Source organism: Penicillium canariense (genome assembly GCF_028826845.1).
Source record: "Penicillium canariense strain IBT 26290 chromosome Unknown utg000001l_segment0_segment0, whole genome shotgun sequence".
Taxonomy (NCBI): Eukaryota; Fungi; Ascomycota; class Eurotiomycetes; order Eurotiales; family Aspergillaceae; genus Penicillium; species Penicillium canariense.
Window position 1 is genome coordinate 8,494,112 of NW_026622728.1, and position 20,551 is coordinate 8,514,662.

Below are 20,551 nucleotides of genomic sequence, written 5' to 3' on the forward strand. Positions count from 1 at the left end.
CCAGTTGTTTTGGAACGTGTATTCCCGTGCCGTGCATCAAGTGGAGACGAGTCCGCACACCGCGGTCAGTATTCTGCCACCGCCTTCCGGGCCAGCGTGTGGACAGCTTGCGCTCTCCCCGGACGGCGATCTCGGGATATTTTCGAACAGTACACTCATTGAAAGTCCGAGACAATAGTATTTACTAAGTGGGACTGTGTGCTTTCTTTATATCTCCGGTATGTCTGCCCATTCCGCAATAAATCTCGCCCGAACTCGCCGGGCTTCAACGACCACCGCCAACTATGAAGCGTCCGCCTCTAGAAGCTAGGAACACTAACTAGAATTCGTTTACTAGAATTCGACTCCCATCCCAAACCACAAACCCGGACTGTCGCAGTCCCCCAGCGCCCAGGATGGCCTCCGAAATCGACATCTTCAACGAATATCCCCTCCGCCTCGACCCAAGCACAAAAGCCATCTCCCTCCTCCCGTCCTCCTCGCAAACCCCAGCTCAAACAACAGCCATCACCGCCGAACTCCAAGAACTCAACGCCCTGCACCGCTCCCTAATCAGCCTCGACCCGCCCAACATCCCTCCACCCCCTCTCCCCGTGAACCCCAAGCGCAGCGCACAGATCACCAAGCTCCGCGACAGCGGCAACGCCGCCTACCGCAAGTCCAACTTCGCCGAGGCCATCCGCCTGTACACCTACGCCATCGAGATGGCCGTTGCCCGCCCTGGCTGGGAGCCTGTTACACTGGCACGCGAGGAGTTGGCGGGCTTGTATGGGAACCGCGCGCAGGCGCATTTGGGCCTTCAGGCATGGCCTGAAGGGTTGTGCGATGCGAAGGCGAGTGTGGACTCGAAGCCTGTCGGGAATGTCAAGGCTTGGTGGCGCGTTGCCAAGTGTTTGGCGGAGATGAGCCGGTATCAGGAGGCGAAGAATTTCTTGTTGAAGGGACTGGAAATTGAGGGGAGGGTGAGTGAGGGGGGCAAGGAGTTGGTGCAGTTGTTGGGAGATGTGGATGCTGCGCTGCAGCGGTTGGGATAGAGGGAGGCCACTTCCGTCCTGGAGTGTGTGGATTGGGCTTGGATATGGGCCTTGCTGGGTTACTGGCCAGCATGGTACTTTAGTTCTTTGTGTTTGATTATTCTTTGGTTCTGCATGCTAGGCTGAGAGCGGTGCTTCTGCTGCTGTTGGTCAGACCTGACGATTCCCTCTTATTGTTTCTGGCGTTTCATGGGCGAATGAATGGTCGTTTCATCCATGCAGTCTACTCCCATCATCTCTTCTTGATTGATAGATTTTACCATCGCATTCTCTCGGTCCTTTTCAGTTGGTCCTTGTGTCCCTCTGGTGGTGGACAGTAGAGTGTCTAATAGTGTCACAATATTTAAATCAGACGTATCGGAATTCCGTGGGGGGCGATTGAGTCTGCGATCGCTCGTCTTGTATCATTCATACCTCCCGAGCTTCGGATTTCTTTGGAAATGACTGGAAGTGACAGAAGCGTCCTCGCCTGATACCTGTGGAACTCGAGGAAATATATAGATGCTCATGGTTTAGTCTACCACCGACTGAGCCACTAACAAGGAACGAGAGGGATCGAAAGCGGTTTATAAAAGCATAATACACTCTATATTTGTGTCTACCGAATTCTCCTTCAAATCCCGGAATTAGCGGCGGTCGAGAACAAGGTTGTCGTTGACGTTGAACAGGTTCTGGTGGAAATGCCACTCCCCGCAACATTCCGCATTACTGCGAATACGAGCGCCGAGATTCGACCTGCCTTTTTTTGATTGTCCACACGGAACCTCCGATCCGACAGTACAGTATTCTGTCGTTTGAATGCCTCGAGTCATTTCTATCTCTGCCGGGAGGTAGTTATAAAATGGCCCGCAAACAGGCAACGGAAGAGCCCGTCCCCCCGATGCCGGGAGAGGACGCCGTGGAGCGCAAGCGAGTGTTGAATATTCTGGCGCAGAGAAGATATCGTAAGTCGCTGCGTACAATATTAGACCAAGTGCTTCTGGTCACGATGTATCTGATTGATCTTAGGAAAGAGAAAGAAGGAGCGTATGCAGGCGCTGGAGTCTCGCGCCAATGGCCCTGAGCTTTCTGGGGTCCTTTTATCTGACCAACAGGGGAGACACCCTAGCAGGGATAACTCGCGGACAACAGTCGGATCTCAGGATGTCTTGAAGCCTCTGGATCAGAATGGTCATTGTACTGCTTCAAGCGATCCATATGTGGCGAATACCCCCAATCTCGACCTCACCTATTTTGACGCACAGGTGAATGTCAGCTTTCAGAACGACGAATCGTATGCTGCATTCCAATCTGCATCATGGCCCGACACTCGAGACTTGCATCCAGTAAGCCTCTCAGCATCGGGCTTACTTGAATTGCCACCATCACTCGCGCTTCCCACTACGAGCTCTAGCGATGCTTCGTGGGCGCAGCTGGCAGGATGCTCTGACTGGATCGGACAAACCCAAGTCCTTGATGACATCGACAAGCAGCTTGCAGAAGATCTGCCGACCAGTACAGAAAACACGTATGATCTATCCGCAGAGCTACAGGCCGATGATACTTCATTCTTCACGTTTCCGGACGATCGGATACTTGCCGTACCATCCCTCACTCTTCTCAACGCGGCCATGAAAGTGGCACAGCGATTGGGTATCAATGGGTTGATTTGGGATTTTACAGCTGTGAGTCCTTTCTATACGGGAGACCAATCTCACACGTCCATCTCATCGCCACCGTCTTTGGAAACCGGCTTGTCCACTTCGGCAACATCACCAGCAAACTCTGTGGACCTGACTGAACTTCCGTCTCACCTGCTGCCAACCCCTACTCAGCGCCTCATTCCCCACCATCCAATAATCGACCTTCTCCCTTGGCCAAGTACCCGAGACAAATTGATTCATGTGTTCCATCTCCCGCCCAATCTACGGCCGCCGAATGCCCAGGATCCGATGGGCCTTCTCCGGTTAGTCTACGACATGGAAGATGGAGGGGGTGAAGGAATGAGAATTAGTGGCGACGATCCATTTGAGCCATGTGTTTGGGAGATAGGCCAAGTGGTATTTGAGAGGTGGTGGTGGGCATTTGAGACCAGCGTCGTGGAAAGAAGTAATCGGGCTCGAGGTAACAGAGGCGAGAGAATATTAGCACTGGAAAGCCATAAGTGATGAAGGCAAATAGGGAAAAAATTGGTTGAGTTGATCACGATATATCAAAAAAGAAGAACTTGAATTCCCTATTGCATGCAGTCTAAAGCAGCAGTTTCTATGAGGAGATTATTCCTGGCCATGGAAAGCATTCGCGGACTTGAGAAGCACCCAAATAGGGACCGAAATGCTCCATGCCCAAATTCCAGTACGAAGATAGCTGGTCGCTTCCGACCTGGCTCCCATATAGACCAACGTGTACAACACGCGTGCACACAGATAGTCAACCGCCATCCAGTTCAGGTCCTTTGCTGGAAGCTTTGCCAGATTACCAGCCAGCTATATCGAAGAAAGTCATTAGCATCGCCGGATGAAGCATGAGATAAGAAAGAACTAAATACCATTGCAGCAGCAAACATGGGAACTCCTTCCATGGCATTCAGGTGTGCGCCGCGAGCTCTGGCAAGTTTGTCCCAGACCTGGCCGGGAATGCAACCCTTCAAATTAGAAAGATTCTCTCGAGGCCTATGCCTGTGTTAACTCAAAGTGCTGCTTTAATAGAGCCACCAAATAACATACAGAATGTTGCTTGATTGCCCCTTGGAGTTGGCCATCATTTTCACGAGGTAATATCCGTGCGGGGCAATACCGAGCCCGTACGCCGCGATGATGGAGTGGATGGAATAGTTATTGCTAGACATGACGCCGACTGGAAGATATTCGCGTTGATCTGGAATGACAGGTTCTTTGATTGTTAATTAAATGTCAAATATACCTTCGGGTGGTATGTTACGGATCTTTTATCGACTTCTTCCTCGCTCCTCATATACTCGATAGGCATAACGTTAAGTTTATCGGCAGTCAACTAGCTCAAAACTTAGGATCTACCGTTTCCAGGCGATTACATTTATTGTTAGATAAAACTGTCCGAAGAGAGCCATAATATGTTTTGCTAGTTGAAAGGGCACAACAGCTCAGTCGCAAGCGACCGCCCAGGCGTGGGCATCATCTATCGTCTTCGGGACTTGCGTTATGCGACGCCATATCGGCGGGCCGGGTAGGCACTTACAGCCACCACCCTACTGCTTCCGCACACGAGCATAACGTTATGTTCCCAGCCACAATATTGGATGGAGTAGACATGACCATTATTACCGACAGGAAATAGCAGAAATCAAAGTTTGCTTATACGATGAATAATACGAGTGTTTGCGAAATAACGAGATAACATTAGTTTGCAAGGGCCACCAACGATCTACAGTATAAATTCGCGAGTGTTTCTATCCTCGTCTCACTATTTCCAGTCCCAGGTTTTCAACAAAAAGCAGTCCGAAAAAAAGAAGAAAACTGGAGTCTTATAATATCGATCAAATCTATCTGTCATAAATTGCTTGGAAATGCCTCGATACACAAGCCCTATCGACGGTGCCCAGCTGTTCTATCGCGACTACAGACCTGTCGGCGCAGATGGGTGTGGAAGAGCGGATACAGGAAGCGCCAAGCCAGCTCTCGTCTTTCTTCATGGGTGGCCATACTCTTCGCTGATGTGGGAGAATATCACTGTGCAGATATGTGAGATCTATGGCTTCCGATGCCTCGCGCCCGATCGCCGTGGTTTCGGCCAAAGCGACTGGGATGGTCCGCAGAGTGATGAAAACATAACCTATCGAACGTTTGCTCAGGACATCGTGCACATGCTTGAAAAACTTCTTGAAGTTGGGCCATTTGCTTTTGTCGCCTCCAGTATGGGACCTGGGGAGAGTATCTTAGCGATGGAAGAGAGTGCATATCTCAGAAAAAATTGCAAAGTACATGCAGTACTACCCTTGCCTTTCACAAATTTCGTTATTTGCTAAGCGAGCATAGGGCCTCATCTGGATATCTCCAGCGCTTCCGGGCAAACTACCCGGAACTGATAATCATTCTGCAGGACCGAAAGCAGTTTGGGATAAAATTTGTGACGGTCTCCAAAGGTCCCGAGCCGAATTTGTCCATGCCTCTCTCCCCGGCGTTATAGCCGGAGACACAGGGGTTATTATCTCTCCAGAGATATTGAGGCAGCATGAGAGAATCGTTGGAGAGGCCGATGGGCTTGCTATTCAGCGCTGCGCTCATATTGTGAGAGAGGCTGATTTCGGCGAGAAACTCTCTCGACTTGGAACTGGACAACCACATACCTATTGTCTGTCTTCATGGGGACTCAGATACGGGTGCGCCCTATGAGAAGAGCACAAAGTTGATCAAGGAAATCCTTCCGAGAACTCAGGTGAAGATTTATGAAAAGGGAGCTCATGGTATAGCTATCCTTCTGGTTGATCCTCTGTTTCAGGATTACTAATTTCGTTTCTAGCACTCCAAGTCACCCATGCTGATCAACTGATTGGGGATATCTTGGAATTTATAAGCATACATAAATTAGCTAAGGGATTGTGATCAAGTGTATTGCCGAGTGCTCGAAGAACAGTTGCTTGTCTTTTGATGGAATTGATTTTAACTCTAGCTATATCAACCGTGTTGAGTGCGATTTCTCAGAATAGCGAATCACCCGCTGTCGTGAATGAAAATTGGTAATTCTACAGGTAGTTACCGAACGCATTGCCACAATAATCTAAGAAACATGCACGCCATCCATGTTGGGCCCAACTCTCCAGTTCGCCCCTTCTTTTTGGATCACCTCTGCATCATGACTAAAGAGCCATTTTCTCCGGTCACCATAGCCCCAGAAGACTGGGTTTTCTGCCGCATCGAGAGCCATCTTCTTGTCCCGGTCCTGCTGCTCTTGACCATCGTCGACATGGAGGATATACTGATGCTCACGAGTCTTGGCCTGCACCAGGCTTGCCCGCGGCATGCGGATCTGCTCATACTGCTTGAGGGCCGCGGCCATGTCCACGTCCTGGGCGAGCACCCGGCGCAGGACGGCGGCATCCTCGAAGGCCTGGGCAGCGCCCTGGGCCAGGTAAGGCAGCATCGGGTGGCAGCTGTCGCCCAGCAGCACGGCCTTGCCTGAGGGGTGCGTCCAGCGGGTGAGGTTGGGCAGGTCGCACAGGCGCCACTTCATGAAATCGCCCGTGAGGGCGCAGAGCTTCTGCACCTGGGGTTCCCAGCTGGCGAAGCGCTTGCACAGCTCACTGTTGTCGCCCTTGACGACCCAGATCTCGTCCGTGGTCTCGTGGTAGGAGGTGGCACATACGACGATGTTGTACATCTCGCCGTTGCGGATCGGGTAGCCGACCAGATGCGCGTCCGGGCCACACCATGATGTCGTGCAGGGGTCACGGATCAGATGGGCCAAGTCTGGGTCGGCTAGTAGTTTCTCGCCAGGGATGAGGATCCGGTAGGCGACGTCGCCCGTGTCCCGTGGGACATCCGGCTGACCGGTAAGAAGGGGCCGGCAAATGGACTTTATGCCGTCCGCGCCGACGATCAGATCGGCCTTGAAGGTCTCGCCATCATGTGTGGTGGCGCTCGGCGCCTCGAAGTCGTAGGACGTGACACGCTTGCTGGTCAGGACCTTAACGCCGGCCTTCAGGGCCGCATCGAGCAGAGCGGCGTGCAGGTCCGCTCTGTGGACCAGCCAGTAAGGCGCTCCGTGTGTCTCGACGATATTGTTGAAGGGCAAGTCGAAGATGGTGCTGCCATCCTTCCAGCGAATGAAGTGATATCTCTGTGAAGTCGACTTCTTCATCCTCTCCAGATCAACGCCCCATCGCATGAGCAGCCGGCTCGAGTTGGGTGGGATCCTGATCCCCGCTCCGGCCTATGCGAACCTCTGGTGTTAGTAAATTGATTTCTTCTGTTCGATCTAGCATGTTCACAAAGCCATCTGCTGTGGGATGCCTTACCTCTGCGAACTCGGGAGCTGCATCGATGATTGTGACCTTGTGGCCGTCCGTCTGCAAAGCCAGTCCCGTCGCGAGGCCGCCCAAGCCGGCGCCGACGATGAGAAGGTTCAATGATCTGGACGCGTGAGTCATCTTGCTATTTCGTCGGACAGGAATTTCTCTGGTTTCTGATTGTCTCCTCGGTCTGCTCAAGTAGGTCATCCAATGTCGATTCGCTATCTCAAACAAGATCACTTTATAGAACTCATGATGGCAAATGCGACTGACGGAGATCCGCGTTTTTGAGACACTCTTGTTTCCCCGACCGCGATCCTCTGCATTGGTGGATCCTCTCCCCTGGAGGTTGGCCATCGGAAGACTGCACCCGACGGGTGTCGCTCTCGACCCACCCTCGCCGCACTTTGGCCGGTCGTCGGAGAGCATCCGGTCAGCGCAATAAATGACGGTCTAGACTAAGACTGTTGCCTATAGCGCATTTTTGGTCTAGAGGTTATTTTGCCTAGGATTTGGCCCTCGTTTGTCTTGACACATCCTAGTCGGCGCCAACTCCCGGTTGCTTCTATTTGCCTACTAGCGCGCACTTACTACCCAGATTAGATATAGCGAAGACGAGCTATGGGACTAGGACATCACACCACGAATGCGGCTGAGGAATAACTGTCAAAATTGGGTTTAATGCAAAGTCTAGATTGACAAGAAAATCAAAGACATTTATAATCGTGAAGCAGAGTGAGTGCTATCTAGGCAAGAAATTTGGTGATAATTTCGCAGAAGTCCTTGAAACCATCAATGTAGGGAACATGCCCGGCGTCCTTGATGATTTCCATCCTCACGGGCACCTTCTTTCCACAGCTCCCGAGGCTCTCCTCGATCGCCTGCCGCATCTCCTGCATCTTGGCTGGAAGGTCCGCATCCTTCTCCCCGGCGACAATGAGCGCCTCTTGGCAGCCGGGCCCCACCTTCGGATATAGCGGCCTCAGGTCGAACGACGGGCTTCTAAGGGCAGCACAGCACGCCTCGAGCCCCTGAATTGTCGTTGTCGCCATGGAAGCCTCCATCCTCGCCGTCTCCTCCGGATACTTCGCCATCCAGTCTTCACCGAACCACCGCTTCCGAGTATTTGACAGGTCCTCCGAGATGGAACCCGACTGCTTGACGGCGCTTACCCGCGCGGCGAAGTTATCAGGGATGCCGGCGACGGCCGGGGAAGCGGCGATGGCGTCGGCCACGACGATCTTGTTCACGATGCCCGGGTGGCGCGCGGTGAAGTACACGGCCTTGATGCCGCCCATCGAGACGCCGACCCAAGCATGTAACTGGTTGATTTTGAGGTGTTTGAGAAGATAGTAGACGTCGTCCGCCAAGGTCTCGAATGTCATGGAGGTCAATTCGGCTTCCATAGGTGCACCCGATCTTCCATGGCCAGGATGGTCGTAGCGAAGGACGCGGAAGCCTTGGTTTTCCAGCACAGGCACGACGCGATCCCAGGAAGTCAGATCTTCGGCCAATGAATTGGAGAGAAGAACCACGCGATCGGAGGAAGCGCCGGACGACAGGGTATAGGCCATCTGTCGCCCGTTTGGGAGCGTGAACGACTCGCTGGTAGACGACATGGCGATTGACGCGTGCTGCGTCCAGCTGAAAAGCAGAGCCAAACGACGTGAGAGGTTGTAAGGACAGTGATGCTACGAAGATGTGACTTTGACGATTAGAAACCAAGGCTCAACCCCAGTCGGCCACTTTGCCGGATATTTCCATGATGTTGAGAGTGGGCCATGCGGGGAAGCTACCCTGTCTCCCCGCAGGTTCTGGGCGGATAAGCGGGGCACGAACCGGGACTATAAGTCCGTGCCCTCCCCCGATTCCAAGTATTCGGTTCATTGCTCCGACGCTTCTCTGACTCCGCAGTACTCGCGCATGGGCTGCCTGTCATCTTTCCTTCCATATGAACATGTTATCGGATGCGAGACGGAAGTAGTGGAGAACCGCAATCCCATTCCTACGCGATGCCCGGGGTATCGGCAGCAGCGCCGAAACGCCGGCTGAGAAGGATTCCAGACGCGTCGCGGAAGCGATCTGCGTATAGCTGTAAGTCCGCGTGTTTGCAGCTCGCCTGATTGTAGGCGAGTATGAAGTGACCTGGTACTAAGACCTGCGCTAGGCGACTTCTGTCGAAAGGTAAGCTCGATGTGTCGTGCAGGAGGATCAGGGTCAAACTCTGGTTGTCTCCCGTAGATGGAAGGGCTGTAAGCTGACACCGGGTTTCTACGATGATGCCGACAGCGACGCTGCAAATGTGTTCCACTTCCAGCAGGAGACGGATGTGTCATGTGCCAGGACCACCACCTGGAATGCTCCTACACACTTCCGCGAAAGACCAGGTTCTATGGCAGCGTAGATGATCTGAGTGATCGGTAAGAAGCCATTGAGGCAAACCTCTCCTGCGGCCAGCCCACATTGACGTCTGCAATCCCACCTTAGATATAAATGCTTAGAGGCCATCGTGCGTGGTGCATTTCCCAATGACGGCATCTCCACCGTCCCGGAGCTACTCCGGCTGGGAGAGCGCATGGGATATGTCATGCCCGATCTATCTCAGAAATCAGGGGAATCACCCAGGATAGAGGAGCTGGTGAGAGACTTCGCCACCGAAGCTGGACACCAGCGCCTTGCTGGGCCAACACAGTGCGCCTCTTCAACGCCACCACCAAGAACAGATGCCGTCAATGTCCATACCAAGAATGAAAGAAGGCACTCTTCCAGCCAAGTCCAGGAAAACAACTCGTGTACAGATGAACCGGTCGGACTTATTAGAGACACCACCGGGCGAGAACATTTCATCGGCCCGTCTGGAAGTCTGCAGTTCCTGGGCCAGCTCCGGAGGTTGCTTCTTGCATCCCGCAGCGAGGATGCCATGGGGTCCCCGACACCCACTCGCCTGACGGCGACGTTCACCGATGAGGATGCAGCGCAAGCCCTGGAAGCAGATGGTGACGCGAGTGAGCTTGCCGCGTTGCCTTCTGGAAGCACTGGCAACGCCAATGAGAGCCAGGACATTGACAAACGCTCCCCTGCCTCCTTGGGTTCTGCTCTTGTCCGGGATTTTTCCAGCATTCCCGTCAATGACATCGACGAGATAAGAAGGCAGCTTCCGCCTCGCCCCGTTCTCGATTCTCTGATGCAAGTATATTTCAAGAACGTCCATCCAGACTTTCCATTATTCCACCGCGGTACCTTCGAGGAAGAATACGAGGCCTTCATGTCCACGGGGCGGTACTATCATCAGCACGCTCGAGCGGGTGTACATTTACCTTCTCCCACCTTACCGGAACCAGGATGGTTAGGCTGTTTGCACATGATGATTGCCTTCGCCTCGCTAACTGGCTCGGTCGATGTCCCTACCGACTTGGATCTTACTTCCCTTTGTCGCCATTGTGCCAGCCTTACCCGCCAGCTCCTGCCTCAGTTTATCTCAAAGTGCACCCTCTCCAACGTCCGAGCCCTCTTACTGCTGTCCCTTTTCCTTCATAATCACAATGAGCGTAACGCGGCTTGGAACCTGGTTGGGACGGCCATGCGCCTTTCCTTCGCCATGGGTCTGCACCGGGCCAGGGACAACGGGTCACATTTTCGGCCCATGGAAAGGGAGGTGCGCAAGCGCGTCTTCTGCACACTCTACGGCTTTGAGCAATTCCTCGCGTCCAGCCTGGGGAGACCAAGCGGTTTCTACGACTTCGAGGATGTGGAGATAGTCCCTCCGCGCGAGGGAGTGCTGGACAGTGGGCAGGATGAGGACGACGAGGTCATGAAACTTTTGTTGAAGCTGCAAGTGATCCTGGCCAAGGCCAGGGTATCCCTTGCCGTCAAGACGCTAGCTGTGGCCAATGAGAGGAGCAACATCGACGGTCTGGTTCGGCAAGAGCAGTCTTCGAGGGAGACGCTGCGGATCTTGAAGGCGTGGAGGGACGATCTGGCTTCCCTCCACATGTTCAACATCCCGTTGATCAGCGAGACAGATGATCCGCTTTGCCAGGATGTCGAGGAGATGCCGCGAATGTCACTCCAAGATCTCAAGGCCATGATGGGTTGGCAAAGCCGACCTCGACTTCGGGCTGCCCTGGTCTTACACCTCCAATACAGGTACATTGCCGTTCTAGTGACGCGGTCTTTTTTGCTGCGATATGTCGCGTCCGCGCAACAGGGTGAACCAGAGCACGCAGCCCTGCTCAGCCGGAACGAGCCTAGAACCGACCCGTATAACGGCTCCGCAGGAGAACGGCTATCGGACATTTGCGTCACGCACGCCGTGCAGCTATGCCGGCTCATCTTGCTTGCAGACTCCTTTGGCTTGGTGAATGGCATATCGGCCATGGACGTCTTCTACGCCTACTGCGGCGTGATGGTGCTCATATTGCGGTCGCTACGGATTTCTAGCTCTGCAAGCCACTACCAGGACCAGCGCGAGGCGCACCTGCAGCTAGAGTTGCGCAAGCTGATTGCACAAGTGAGAGAAGTGCTCATGCGCGTGAACAAGTGCAGCACAATGAAGCGGTTCGCGCGCGTCGTGGCTACCTTCGAGGATGGATCCAGGCAGGATAACATCAGGCCTGCTGATGGATCTACCAATCGGTCAACGGCTAACAGCGCTCTGTTCGAGATGGGAACGGCTCGGCCGGCATCTCGCGGTCCTCGGGGCCGGTTCAACGATTCTAACCATGCCGCCTTAGATGGCGGGCGGGCGAGCAACCTGGCAATCTTTCCGGATGCAGGAGCATCGCTGGACACGTCCTCCGGCCTGTCAGTCTCGCAGCAAGAGCCCCTTCACTTCCAGCACGGACATGGTACCGGAATTGCGCCGAGGCTCGGTATCTCAGATCCCTTCTGGCAGCCAAACCTATTGACGTCCTTTGATGGGGAGCCGGAGGCAAACGGTTGGATGATGGACTCATTCCTCGCAATGGACGGGACCGGCGTTGTGGACTGGGGCGATATTGAGTCCCTCTTGTCACGGAATCCGGGCCAATAGTGGCTGGGCCAAGGCGCACTGTCTCTGTAGTATGGTATATGATCTAGCCCGGACGCAGAGGCTGTGAGGCAATAGTGTATACTGCGTAATCCCACATTGTTCGGGACCAAGCATCCGTCGGGATGACTATGCCGCAAACTCAAACCACCACTTACTCCGGATTTCCCCACATGAGAAGTGGATACAATGGAGATGCATCACAGGGGATGTCAATCCACATTTTCTAACAGCCGGAGGTAAGTCCGTCAGTGTGCACCTCATTCAAGTCGGACTTGATCAGTTAGCCGATACGGTGCTGTAGCGGGTAATTCGCACAATATGCGAGCCGGAAGCCGCATTCTTTTTTACAGCGCCCTCCGCGCCATTCCATAGGACTACATGTTCTGAAAGGAAAGAACTTGACAGCTTTCAAAACCATCCTGCTCGCTACACACTTACTGATTGCGGGCACAAATTGATCGTTCACAATGTCTCAAACCAACGGCGTCCCTGTCAGCAAGTCTGGTACTTCACTGGCAGCTCCGCAACAGTTATTCATCTCGGGAAAATACCAGAACAGCCAGGATGAAGGGACCTTCCCCGTGAAGAACCCCATGACGGGAGAGACCATATACGAGTGCGTCTCAGCATCTCTGGATGACTACGCCAGCGCTATAGAGGAAGCACATGCAGCCCAACCTTCGTGGGCACGCCTCGGCCCCTCGTCCCGGCGGTTGATCCTTCTCAAGGCCGCCGACATCATGGAGACGTACCTCGACAAGGACGCGCCGGCCATCCTGTCAGCTGAGGTCTCGGCCACCAGGGGATGGGTCAGGGCCAACATTCTGTCCACCGCCGGCGTTTTCCGCGAGACCGCCGCCCTGGCGACGCACATCAAAGGAGAGATCGTCCCTGCAGATCGGCCCGGCACCACGATTCTGGTGAGCCGTGAGCCCGTCGGCGTGGTCCTGGCCATCAGCCCCTGGAACATGCCTGTCACGCTGACGGCCAGGGCGGTCTGCTGCCCGCTGATCTGCGGGAATAGCGTGATCCTGAGGCCGTCCGAGTTCAGCCCCAAGTCACAGCACCTCGTCGTGCGCGCTCTGACCGAGGCTGGACTGCCGGCGGGGTGCCTGCAGTTCCTGCCCACCAGCGCCGCCGACACACCGCGGGCGATCGAGTTTGCAATCCGGCACCCGAAGGTGAGCCGCGCCAACTTCACGGGCAGTGACCGCGTTGGCCGCATCATCGCCGGACTGTCGGCATCATGTCTGAAACCGTGTGTGCTGGAACTGGGCGGCAAGGCGCCCGTCGTGGTCCTGGAGGATGCCGATGTGGAGGCCGCCGTGGAGGCAGTGGTTTATGGCGCGATGTCCAACAGCGGGCAGATATGTATGTCCACGGAGCGTGCGATCGTGCATCGCTCCCTGGCAGCGGACTTCAAGGCTCTGTTGGTGAAACGGGCGGAGAGCCTGCGGGTAGGGAACCACCTGGAGGATCCGGACGTACAGCTCTCGGGCCTCTTCACTGCCGCCTCTGCCGAGCGCGTGCTCGGCCTAATCAAGGGCGCCGTCGACGCGGGCGCCACGCTCCTGGCGGGCGACCTGGCGCTTCACGGACCGTGCCGGACGATCCTGGCACCTCACGTCCTCACCGGCGTCACGCGGGATATGGACCTCTTCCACCGGGAGACGTTCGGCCCCGTGGTCTTCGTGTCCGAGTTCGACACAGACGACGAGGCCGTCGCGCAAGCCAACGACAGCGAGTTCTCGCTGTGTGCCAGCGTCTTCTCGCGTGATGTCCTGCGCGCCATGGACACGGCCAAGCAAATCCGGACGGGCAGCTGCCACATCAATGGGCCAACCGTGTACATCGAGGCGCCGCTGCCCAACGGGGGCGTCGGCGGCGCGAGCGGCTACGGCCGGTTCGGCGGTGTGGCGGGCATCGAGGAGTTTACGGAGAGGCAGATCGTGAGCTTAGCGAGGCCGGGGATGAAGTATGCTTTCTAGGTAGCCACTAGTCTGGGAGATCTCGGTACACACTGGTTGAAAACCAACATTTCTTGTCCAGATTCATCTACATGGAAACTATCATCATCTATGGGACACAACGGACCCGTTTTACCACAGAACTTGTTCCGGGACGTTTCAGGAGCGAGATTCCCTTATAATTCTATTTCTCAAATGCGGATGGGAGTACCGTAGACTTCAGACCAGACTTTCAGGGGGCCTATTCCCAAGTATTGCATGACTGGGTTCCCGCACGTTACGATTTAAGAACCAAGTATTCCCATGCACTTGAAATATTCAAAATTAGGTTATAATAGATTTAGTCTCTTCAATCAAAGAGACCGGATGGTCAACAACTGATGCCCGTATATGACCTATCTTTAATCCCTACTCCAGCCCGGGTCACCTCCCTTGTCCCGGATCTCTTTGCCCCGCCACATCAAGACACCCACCGTGAAAGGGAAGAAGAACACAGTCAACGCAGCAAAGAGACCAAATGGAGAAGCGGTTCCGAGGTTGGCAATCATCGGCTGCGCAAAGAAGGGACTTGTATAGGAGAACAGGTTGCGGATGAGGTTGAAGACCAAGTTCGCCTCCGCGCCCTGGCGAGGGTAACATTCTAGGATGTAGGTTTGACTAGAAAAAAACACTCCTTGTCAGCCTATTTTGTAGCCAGCGTGTAGTAAAAAAACAGGGACTGCATACATAACCGTGGTGGCAATCTCGATGCCAAAGATGTAAACGGTCTGCCCGATCAGAGGGGTGATCCAAGCATTTCCAAACTGGATCGACGTGCCGAACATGATCAGGCCGCCCGGCACGGTAATAAGCGCCGGCCAGATCGCTTTCAGACGGTACTCAGGGCGCCACTCGTGACCCTGCTTCAGGGCCCGCTTAGCGATGAGATCCAGCGAGGGCCCCGCGTAGACTTCGCCGAGCAGAGCGCCGATGAGTCCTGAGAAGCCGGACAGCCCGACGCCGAGCACGGAGAAATTGTACTGCGCCTCGAAGATGAGCGGGATCTCGGACGTGATGCCCACGTGCATCATGTAGGCGATGCCAAACCAGAAGGCCGACAGTATCACCGCGGGGTACTTGAAGAGGACAAAAGGGCGCGTCGCGATGAAGAAAAAGCTGTGCTGCTTCTCCTCTGAGCGCTTGGGGATGTGGATCCCGTAGCGGTCCCAGAACGTGGGTTTGCCTGGCGCGGATGTGGAGATGGTTGCAGGATGCGCGCGTGTCTCTCGGATGTAGATGGTCTCTGGGAGGAAGAAAATCTGCATGATGAGGCCGACGCCCATGAAAATCAGTGGGATCCACTGGGAGGCCGGCCAGCCCAGCTTGTCGTTCTCTATAATGGGTCCGCCGATGCTGTTAGGAGGGTTCATGTCAGCTGTTGCTCTTCCAGAGGTATGGGAGCATGTATTTCGACACATACATTGTTCCCAAGAATGGCGAGACCACAATGGCCAAGGTCGACACACCAATCTTCTTGCCCTTCTCGTGGCGGAAGAACTGCAGCATGGCATGGTCAGCTCTTTCCGTAGGCCCTCAGGGTAGCAGTGATATCATGGTGCAAGGAGATGATTTACAATGTCCCCGATACTCGCCGGCCCCAGTGTCCAGAACGCCGAACCACCGGCACCGAGGATGACACGGCCAACCATGCACGTTGCATATGTCTTAGACGTCGTCACAACGGCTGCCCCAACGATCGCGATGATATTGCTCATGAGCAGCACCGGGCGACGGCCTATAAAGTGGCTCAGCGGGCTCCAGAACCAGGGCGCCACGGCGTAGAGAGCGACGGGCGTGTTGCCCAGGTAAACGGCCGTAGACTTGGAGACGTGCATGGACTTGGCCAGGGGCACTGTCCCCGTAACCAGCGTGGTCACGGCCACGTAGCAGACGAGGGCCAGATACGAAATGGTGAACATGGCGGCGTGCTTGCTGAACCAGGACCAGTTGAGCGGGTCGTTGGGGTCGTCGGACGGTTGCGGCATCAGGACGACGCCGTCGCGCATCTTGAGGTTGGGCTCAGAGACGGCATCCTCGCACTCCGAGAGATGTTTCTCTGGGTCCTCCACCATGTCGCTGTCTGTATCTGATGGGGTCAGCTATGAACTCGTGAGGCCTCGTCTAGGACTGGGGGTGGACTCACGCGGGATAGCTTCTTTTTTTGTGCTCATGGTGAGACGTTGTTCTTTTGTAGGTTCCTAACGGGAGTCCACAGGGATCAACTGTGGAAATTTCCCCAGATTCAAGAAATGCATCCAATTATAGGCCAAAGCAAATCCCGCGCAGCACGGCTTTTTCGGGAGTGGAGTTCGGACGATCCAGGGATATGGTCTCGGTAAAGACATGATGGAAGATCAAAGCTATTAGCCAATTGACCATGGTCTGGTCTCTTTGGGGCCTAGAAGCCGTGAAGTTGTTAGGGTCGGATAGTTGTCCGAATGGATCCCTACGCTCACCCCGGATTCCACGCGGAGTAGATGGGTCCGGCATCCAATTTAGCTTTGTTGGTTCCCTGGGAATGGCCGGGGAAACCGGGGAAACCCCAGGAATATCGGATGGTTGGCTCCGGTCGGATATAAGCCGTCTTGGCCAAAATCCAAAGCAACAGCTCCTGCGGAGATGCGAAGAGTCCCGAGAATTGCAGGATGTTGATTTCGCCGTTCGCCAAGGGCTAGGATGGAGAGGGGATGCAGAGAGAGATGAGTGTTTATTAAGATCCCATCTTGCTTGCAGGCCGCTTTCTTCCACGACGGAATCCTACCAAATTGTCTTTCTCTGCTTTCTCCCCTCGACATCCTTTTCCTTCTGCCTTTCCCCCACGCCATCATGGGCTCGCTATCTGTACCGGAGACCTCTCTTGCGGCGATCCAAGATAAGGAGACCAAGGCCATCTCAGTCGCCCAACGCCCAACTCCAGTCCCCATCGGCACTCAAGTCCTCGTCAAGCTACACTACTCCGGTGTCTGCGCCACGGATCTCCATCTGGCCCGCGGAAGCGTCCCCTATCTGCAGCCCAATGTCGCAGTAGGCGGTCATGAGGGCACGGGGGTGATCGCCAGCGTCGGCCCCGACGTGGACGCGGAGTGGCACGTCGGTGACCGGGTCGCGGTGCGGTGGGTGCACATCGTCTGCGGGAAGTGCGAGGTGTGCACGACCGGCTATGAGAACCTTTGCGCAAGCCGGAAGCTTGCAGGTAAGGACGTCGAAGGCACCTTTGCCGAGTACGCCATCGCGGACAGCGCGTACATGGTCCGCCTGCCGGCTGGGGTGAGCGACGCCGATGCCGCTCCGATCCTGTGCGCGGGTGTCACCGTCTACAAGGCGCTCAAGATCGCCAACCTCCGGGCGGGCTCGTGGGTCGCGGTGGCAGGGGCCGGTGGCGGCTTGGGCCATCTCGCGATTCAATATGCGCGTGCCATGGGGCTCAAGGTCGTGGCCTTGGACGCTCGGAAACGGGATCTCTGCCTGAGCCTGGGCGCGGAATTGTACATCGACGTGCTCGAGACGGACGACTGTGTGGCACAGGTGATCAAGGTCACGGATGGGGGAGCTCATGGTGCACTCATCTGTGCCTCGTCCGGCCAGGCCTATGCCGATGCCGTCCAGTTCCTGAGACGGACCGGCACCCTGGTGTGTATCGGTCTCCCCCCGAAGCCGACGCCGCTCCCCCTCGGCCCCGCGGACTTCGTCGCCCGTGGCATCAAGGTCATGGGCACATCCACGGGTGACCGCCAGGACACAGTGGAGGCTCTCGCCTTTGTCGCCAAGGGCCAGGTAAAACCACAGCTAAATGAGAGGAGGCTAGAGGATGTTGAGGAGATCTTAAAGGAGATCGAAAATGGGACGATGCAGGGTAAAGCGGTAATCAGGATAGCCTGATTTTACGGCCCCAAGGCATGTATGCAGCTCCACCCATGGGGGTCATGATATACTCGGTACTATACTAACCGAGGACAGGAACGTCAGGATGTATGTCATCACTTAAACGCAGAAAAGACAGTGCCAATATCAGAGAGATTAGGCGGTCTCGTGGCTCTGGCGAGGGAGAAAGGCCTGATTCTCATTGAGTAGGCTTATCCGGCGAGGACTCTTAACGTGGTCAAAAGTAGCCGTTTCGGCGCTCAATCTACCATCACTTAGCGTTGTGGTGCATGTTAGGACAAATCAATTGGCCTAGTAGTTTCGACTACAATATTATAAAGTGATGGTTCATGAAAAAGAGTAGATCGTATAGCCACTATTACTTATCCTGATTAAGTCCGATTATGTCTTGAGAAAATTGAACTATACAGGTAATAGAGCATTTTAAAGCATTTAACGTCGCTCTGGCACCGTTCTTGCAAGGATCATAACCGGACGCCGATTTCTTAGACACTCGACAAGAAAATCTACAGTAGAGACCCCATAGGGTCAAGGGCCTTGGCAGCCTTGTCGAGAGAGGCGTAGATGGCAGTGTTGTCAATCTTGATGGTGGAAACGCAATAGGGAAGAGACTTGCTGGCGACGCGATCGAGGAAAGCCTACGTCACAATTAGTTATTATAAACAAATAGTGTTGAGTAACTCGACAAACCACTTACAGCGACGTTGTCTTTGTTCTTGGAAATGGCAGCCCGCAGGGTTTTGCGCTGGGCCTTGTTGAAGGCAATGGCGTGGTCAACGAAGGCATTGTTCGCCTCGATGCTGCTCACGGCAAACTGAATTCGAGAGCACTTTAGTTAGCATCCCACATTTTGTAAATTGTGAGGGTGGGAAAATGTCGGTCATACCCCGTGGAAGGCTTGGCAGAGAACCAGTTGGACACATTCAAGCAGGGGCTTGTCGGCCTGCATCATATTCATCATGTCCAAGTCATCGGCCTCGTTGGTGGCAGTGGTGTTATAGGAAGCGACAACATCCTGCATTACTGATCAGTTACTTGACTTAAAATACGATAGAAATTATCGAAAACATCGAGAGATCACTAACATCAGCAGTGACAGCACTGGTGAGGTGGCTTAGGTGGTTCAAGAGCAGGGTGGTCTGCTTTTGGCCGATGTCAAGCGAGGCCAGGTTGTTCTGCAGGCCGATGGCGAGGTCAGCGTCGCTCATGGCGGCAGACACAGAAGTGCTGAGGGCCAAGGCGGCAGCCAGGATAATGTTCTTGAATTGCATGGTGTTTGCGGTAATGACTGAATGTCGAGGGCTGTAATGAGTGTACTTCGTCGACCAAGTGTGAATATGACGGCAACGAGGGTGGACAAGACGGGCAAGAGAGTGCTAGGGTGCAAGTCCTTTTTATTCTCAACTATCTGATCGTGACAAATTATTTCATTCCGGCTGCGTAGTCGGTCTGGACCAAAAGACATGCTTGAAAGCGGCCGGAAATCAGGGGGTTCCCAAAACAACGGTGAACAGGTTTCAAAGTGCGATGCACTACTGCACCTGGAATGGAACTAGTGGCCCGCCGACGAGGGGATTTGGCCTTTTATCCTTGTGAGGCAAGAATCCCCCGCCGTGGGACTGCGATCTACAAAATCTAAGTGGGTAATTGAAAAGATGAATAGGGATCGCGACCTGAACTTGATCACTATTGAGCACCGTGGAGTCCTAAAATTGAGACAAGTGGAGCTCGAGATTTTAGCTGCCGACGAACCCCGAGTAAATCAGGAACGGGCCAACTAGTGGGCAGCGCAGGCAAATCTTTTCTCTTTCGGGTCCGGTTTGAAGCCTAACTCAAATAACGCATCGTGCGAAACTCGGCCCCCACTCCCCGATAGCGCACCACATTTCCATCCGCGGTTGTGCGATTGTAATGCATTCTCTCGAACATTTACGAGCTGGCCATAATCAAATTCAGACATTGCGCACTTTCATCTACGAAGGTGTGCGGAAGGTACGGAAAGCAGAGAAGACCGATTGTTGAGCATACTGGAGCTATCAAGCCTAGTTTGTACTGAGGAAAGAGAGGCGACAAGACACATCACGGGAAAGACGGAAGCCTCGGACGTTTAGGGCATTGGACCATGCGTTTCTGCAATGGAACCGGCAGCTTCCGTTACATATCGTACTTGTTGGACAAACTCTAAATTGACCACTATACGTGTCTAATTATGTTGACGTCTTCGACTTGGGCTTAATCCCCAGGGCCTTTTACAGTTCTGTACGGAGTACCGTATGATCATCATGTCCTGCAGGCACTGTCGATCGCTATTTTATCCCGTGGATCTATCTGTGTTCAGCCGGTTTTAGCAATGATCTACAGAAATAGTCTACCATACTCTGCAAGTTGTCCATGCTTTGACAACGGTTCCTAGCAATTCAGATCGACAATGGACTAGATTCTGTTGTGATGAGTATGTTTGACCCCTCCTTCCATCTGAATGCCATTGTTGGCGACCTTCGCGTGGGTACAAAAATTGAGCATTCCACCCATATCCCTGTAGCCACTGCACGAATTTGTTGACCATTCGAACTATATGAACCATTCCACTAGTGTCTGCGTGTACGAAATCGGTGAAGTAATTGGAAGTCAG

At 54.2% G+C, this 20,551-nt stretch overlaps 10 protein-coding genes across 10 annotated transcripts; 5 read left to right on the forward strand and 5 right to left on the reverse strand.

The window, feature by feature from the left end:
- Positions 1 to 395: 395 nt before the first annotated feature.
- On the forward strand, positions 396 to 1,034 carry N7482_002940 (uncharacterized protein; the record flags this gene model as incomplete). Its single annotated transcript, XM_056685065.1, has 1 exon — positions 396 to 1,034. The coding sequence occupies one exon, from the start codon at positions 396 to 398 to the stop codon at positions 1,032 to 1,034; it is 639 nt and encodes a 212-aa protein (XP_056548671.1).
- An 841-nt stretch (positions 1,035 to 1,875) lies between these two features.
- On the forward strand, positions 1,876 to 3,181 carry N7482_002941 (uncharacterized protein; the record flags this gene model as incomplete). Its single annotated transcript, XM_056685066.1, has 2 exons — positions 1,876 to 1,978; positions 2,043 to 3,181. The coding sequence occupies 2 exons, from the start codon at positions 1,876 to 1,878 to the stop codon at positions 3,179 to 3,181; spliced, it is 1,242 nt and encodes a 413-aa protein (XP_056548672.1).
- Positions 3,182 to 3,289: 108 nt separating this feature from the next.
- On the reverse strand, positions 3,290 to 3,861 carry N7482_002942 (MAPEG family protein; the record flags this gene model as incomplete). Its single annotated transcript, XM_056685067.1, has 3 exons — positions 3,290 to 3,499; positions 3,562 to 3,685; positions 3,740 to 3,861. 3 exons carry the CDS (start codon positions 3,859 to 3,861, stop codon positions 3,290 to 3,292), a joined length of 456 nt encoding a protein of 151 aa, XP_056548673.1.
- A 1,907-nt stretch (positions 3,862 to 5,768) lies between these two features.
- Positions 5,769 to 7,137, reverse strand: N7482_002943 (uncharacterized protein; the record flags this gene model as incomplete). Its single annotated transcript, XM_056685068.1, has 2 exons — positions 5,769 to 6,920; positions 7,006 to 7,137. 2 exons carry the CDS (start codon positions 7,135 to 7,137, stop codon positions 5,769 to 5,771), a joined length of 1,284 nt encoding a protein of 427 aa, XP_056548674.1.
- Positions 7,138 to 7,745: 608 nt separating this feature from the next.
- N7482_002944 (uncharacterized protein) lies at positions 7,746 to 8,618 on the reverse strand (the record flags this gene model as incomplete). The annotated part of the gene is made up of 1 exon (XM_056685069.1): positions 7,746 to 8,618. The coding sequence occupies one exon, from the start codon at positions 8,616 to 8,618 to the stop codon at positions 7,746 to 7,748; it is 873 nt and encodes a 290-aa protein (XP_056548675.1).
- A 393-nt stretch (positions 8,619 to 9,011) lies between these two features.
- Positions 9,012 to 12,031, forward strand: N7482_002945 (uncharacterized protein; the record flags this gene model as incomplete). Its single annotated transcript, XM_056685070.1, has 4 exons — positions 9,012 to 9,093; positions 9,167 to 9,183; positions 9,289 to 9,419; positions 9,487 to 12,031. 4 exons carry the CDS (start codon positions 9,012 to 9,014, stop codon positions 12,029 to 12,031), a joined length of 2,775 nt encoding a protein of 924 aa, XP_056548676.1.
- A 467-nt stretch (positions 12,032 to 12,498) lies between these two features.
- N7482_002946 (uncharacterized protein) lies at positions 12,499 to 14,019 on the forward strand (the record flags this gene model as incomplete). Its single annotated transcript, XM_056685071.1, has 1 exon — positions 12,499 to 14,019. One exon carries the CDS (start codon positions 12,499 to 12,501, stop codon positions 14,017 to 14,019), a length of 1,521 nt encoding a protein of 506 aa, XP_056548677.1.
- Positions 14,020 to 14,399: 380 nt separating this feature from the next.
- On the reverse strand, positions 14,400 to 16,208 carry N7482_002947 (uncharacterized protein; the record flags this gene model as incomplete). Its single annotated transcript, XM_056685072.1, has 5 exons — positions 14,400 to 14,655; positions 14,725 to 15,390; positions 15,458 to 15,534; positions 15,612 to 16,123; positions 16,181 to 16,208. The coding sequence occupies 5 exons, from the start codon at positions 16,206 to 16,208 to the stop codon at positions 14,400 to 14,402; spliced, it is 1,539 nt and encodes a 512-aa protein (XP_056548678.1).
- Positions 16,209 to 16,863: 655 nt separating this feature from the next.
- Positions 16,864 to 17,916, forward strand: N7482_002948 (zinc-dependent alcohol dehydrogenase; the record flags this gene model as incomplete). Its single annotated transcript, XM_056685073.1, has 1 exon — positions 16,864 to 17,916. The coding sequence occupies one exon, from the start codon at positions 16,864 to 16,866 to the stop codon at positions 17,914 to 17,916; it is 1,053 nt and encodes a 350-aa protein (XP_056548679.1).
- A 509-nt stretch (positions 17,917 to 18,425) lies between these two features.
- On the reverse strand, positions 18,426 to 19,190 carry N7482_002949 (uncharacterized protein; the record flags this gene model as incomplete). Its single annotated transcript, XM_056685074.1, has 4 exons — positions 18,426 to 18,557; positions 18,617 to 18,733; positions 18,806 to 18,934; positions 19,005 to 19,190. 4 exons carry the CDS (start codon positions 19,188 to 19,190, stop codon positions 18,426 to 18,428), a joined length of 564 nt encoding a protein of 187 aa, XP_056548680.1.
- Positions 19,191 to 20,551: the final 1,361 nt, after the last annotated feature.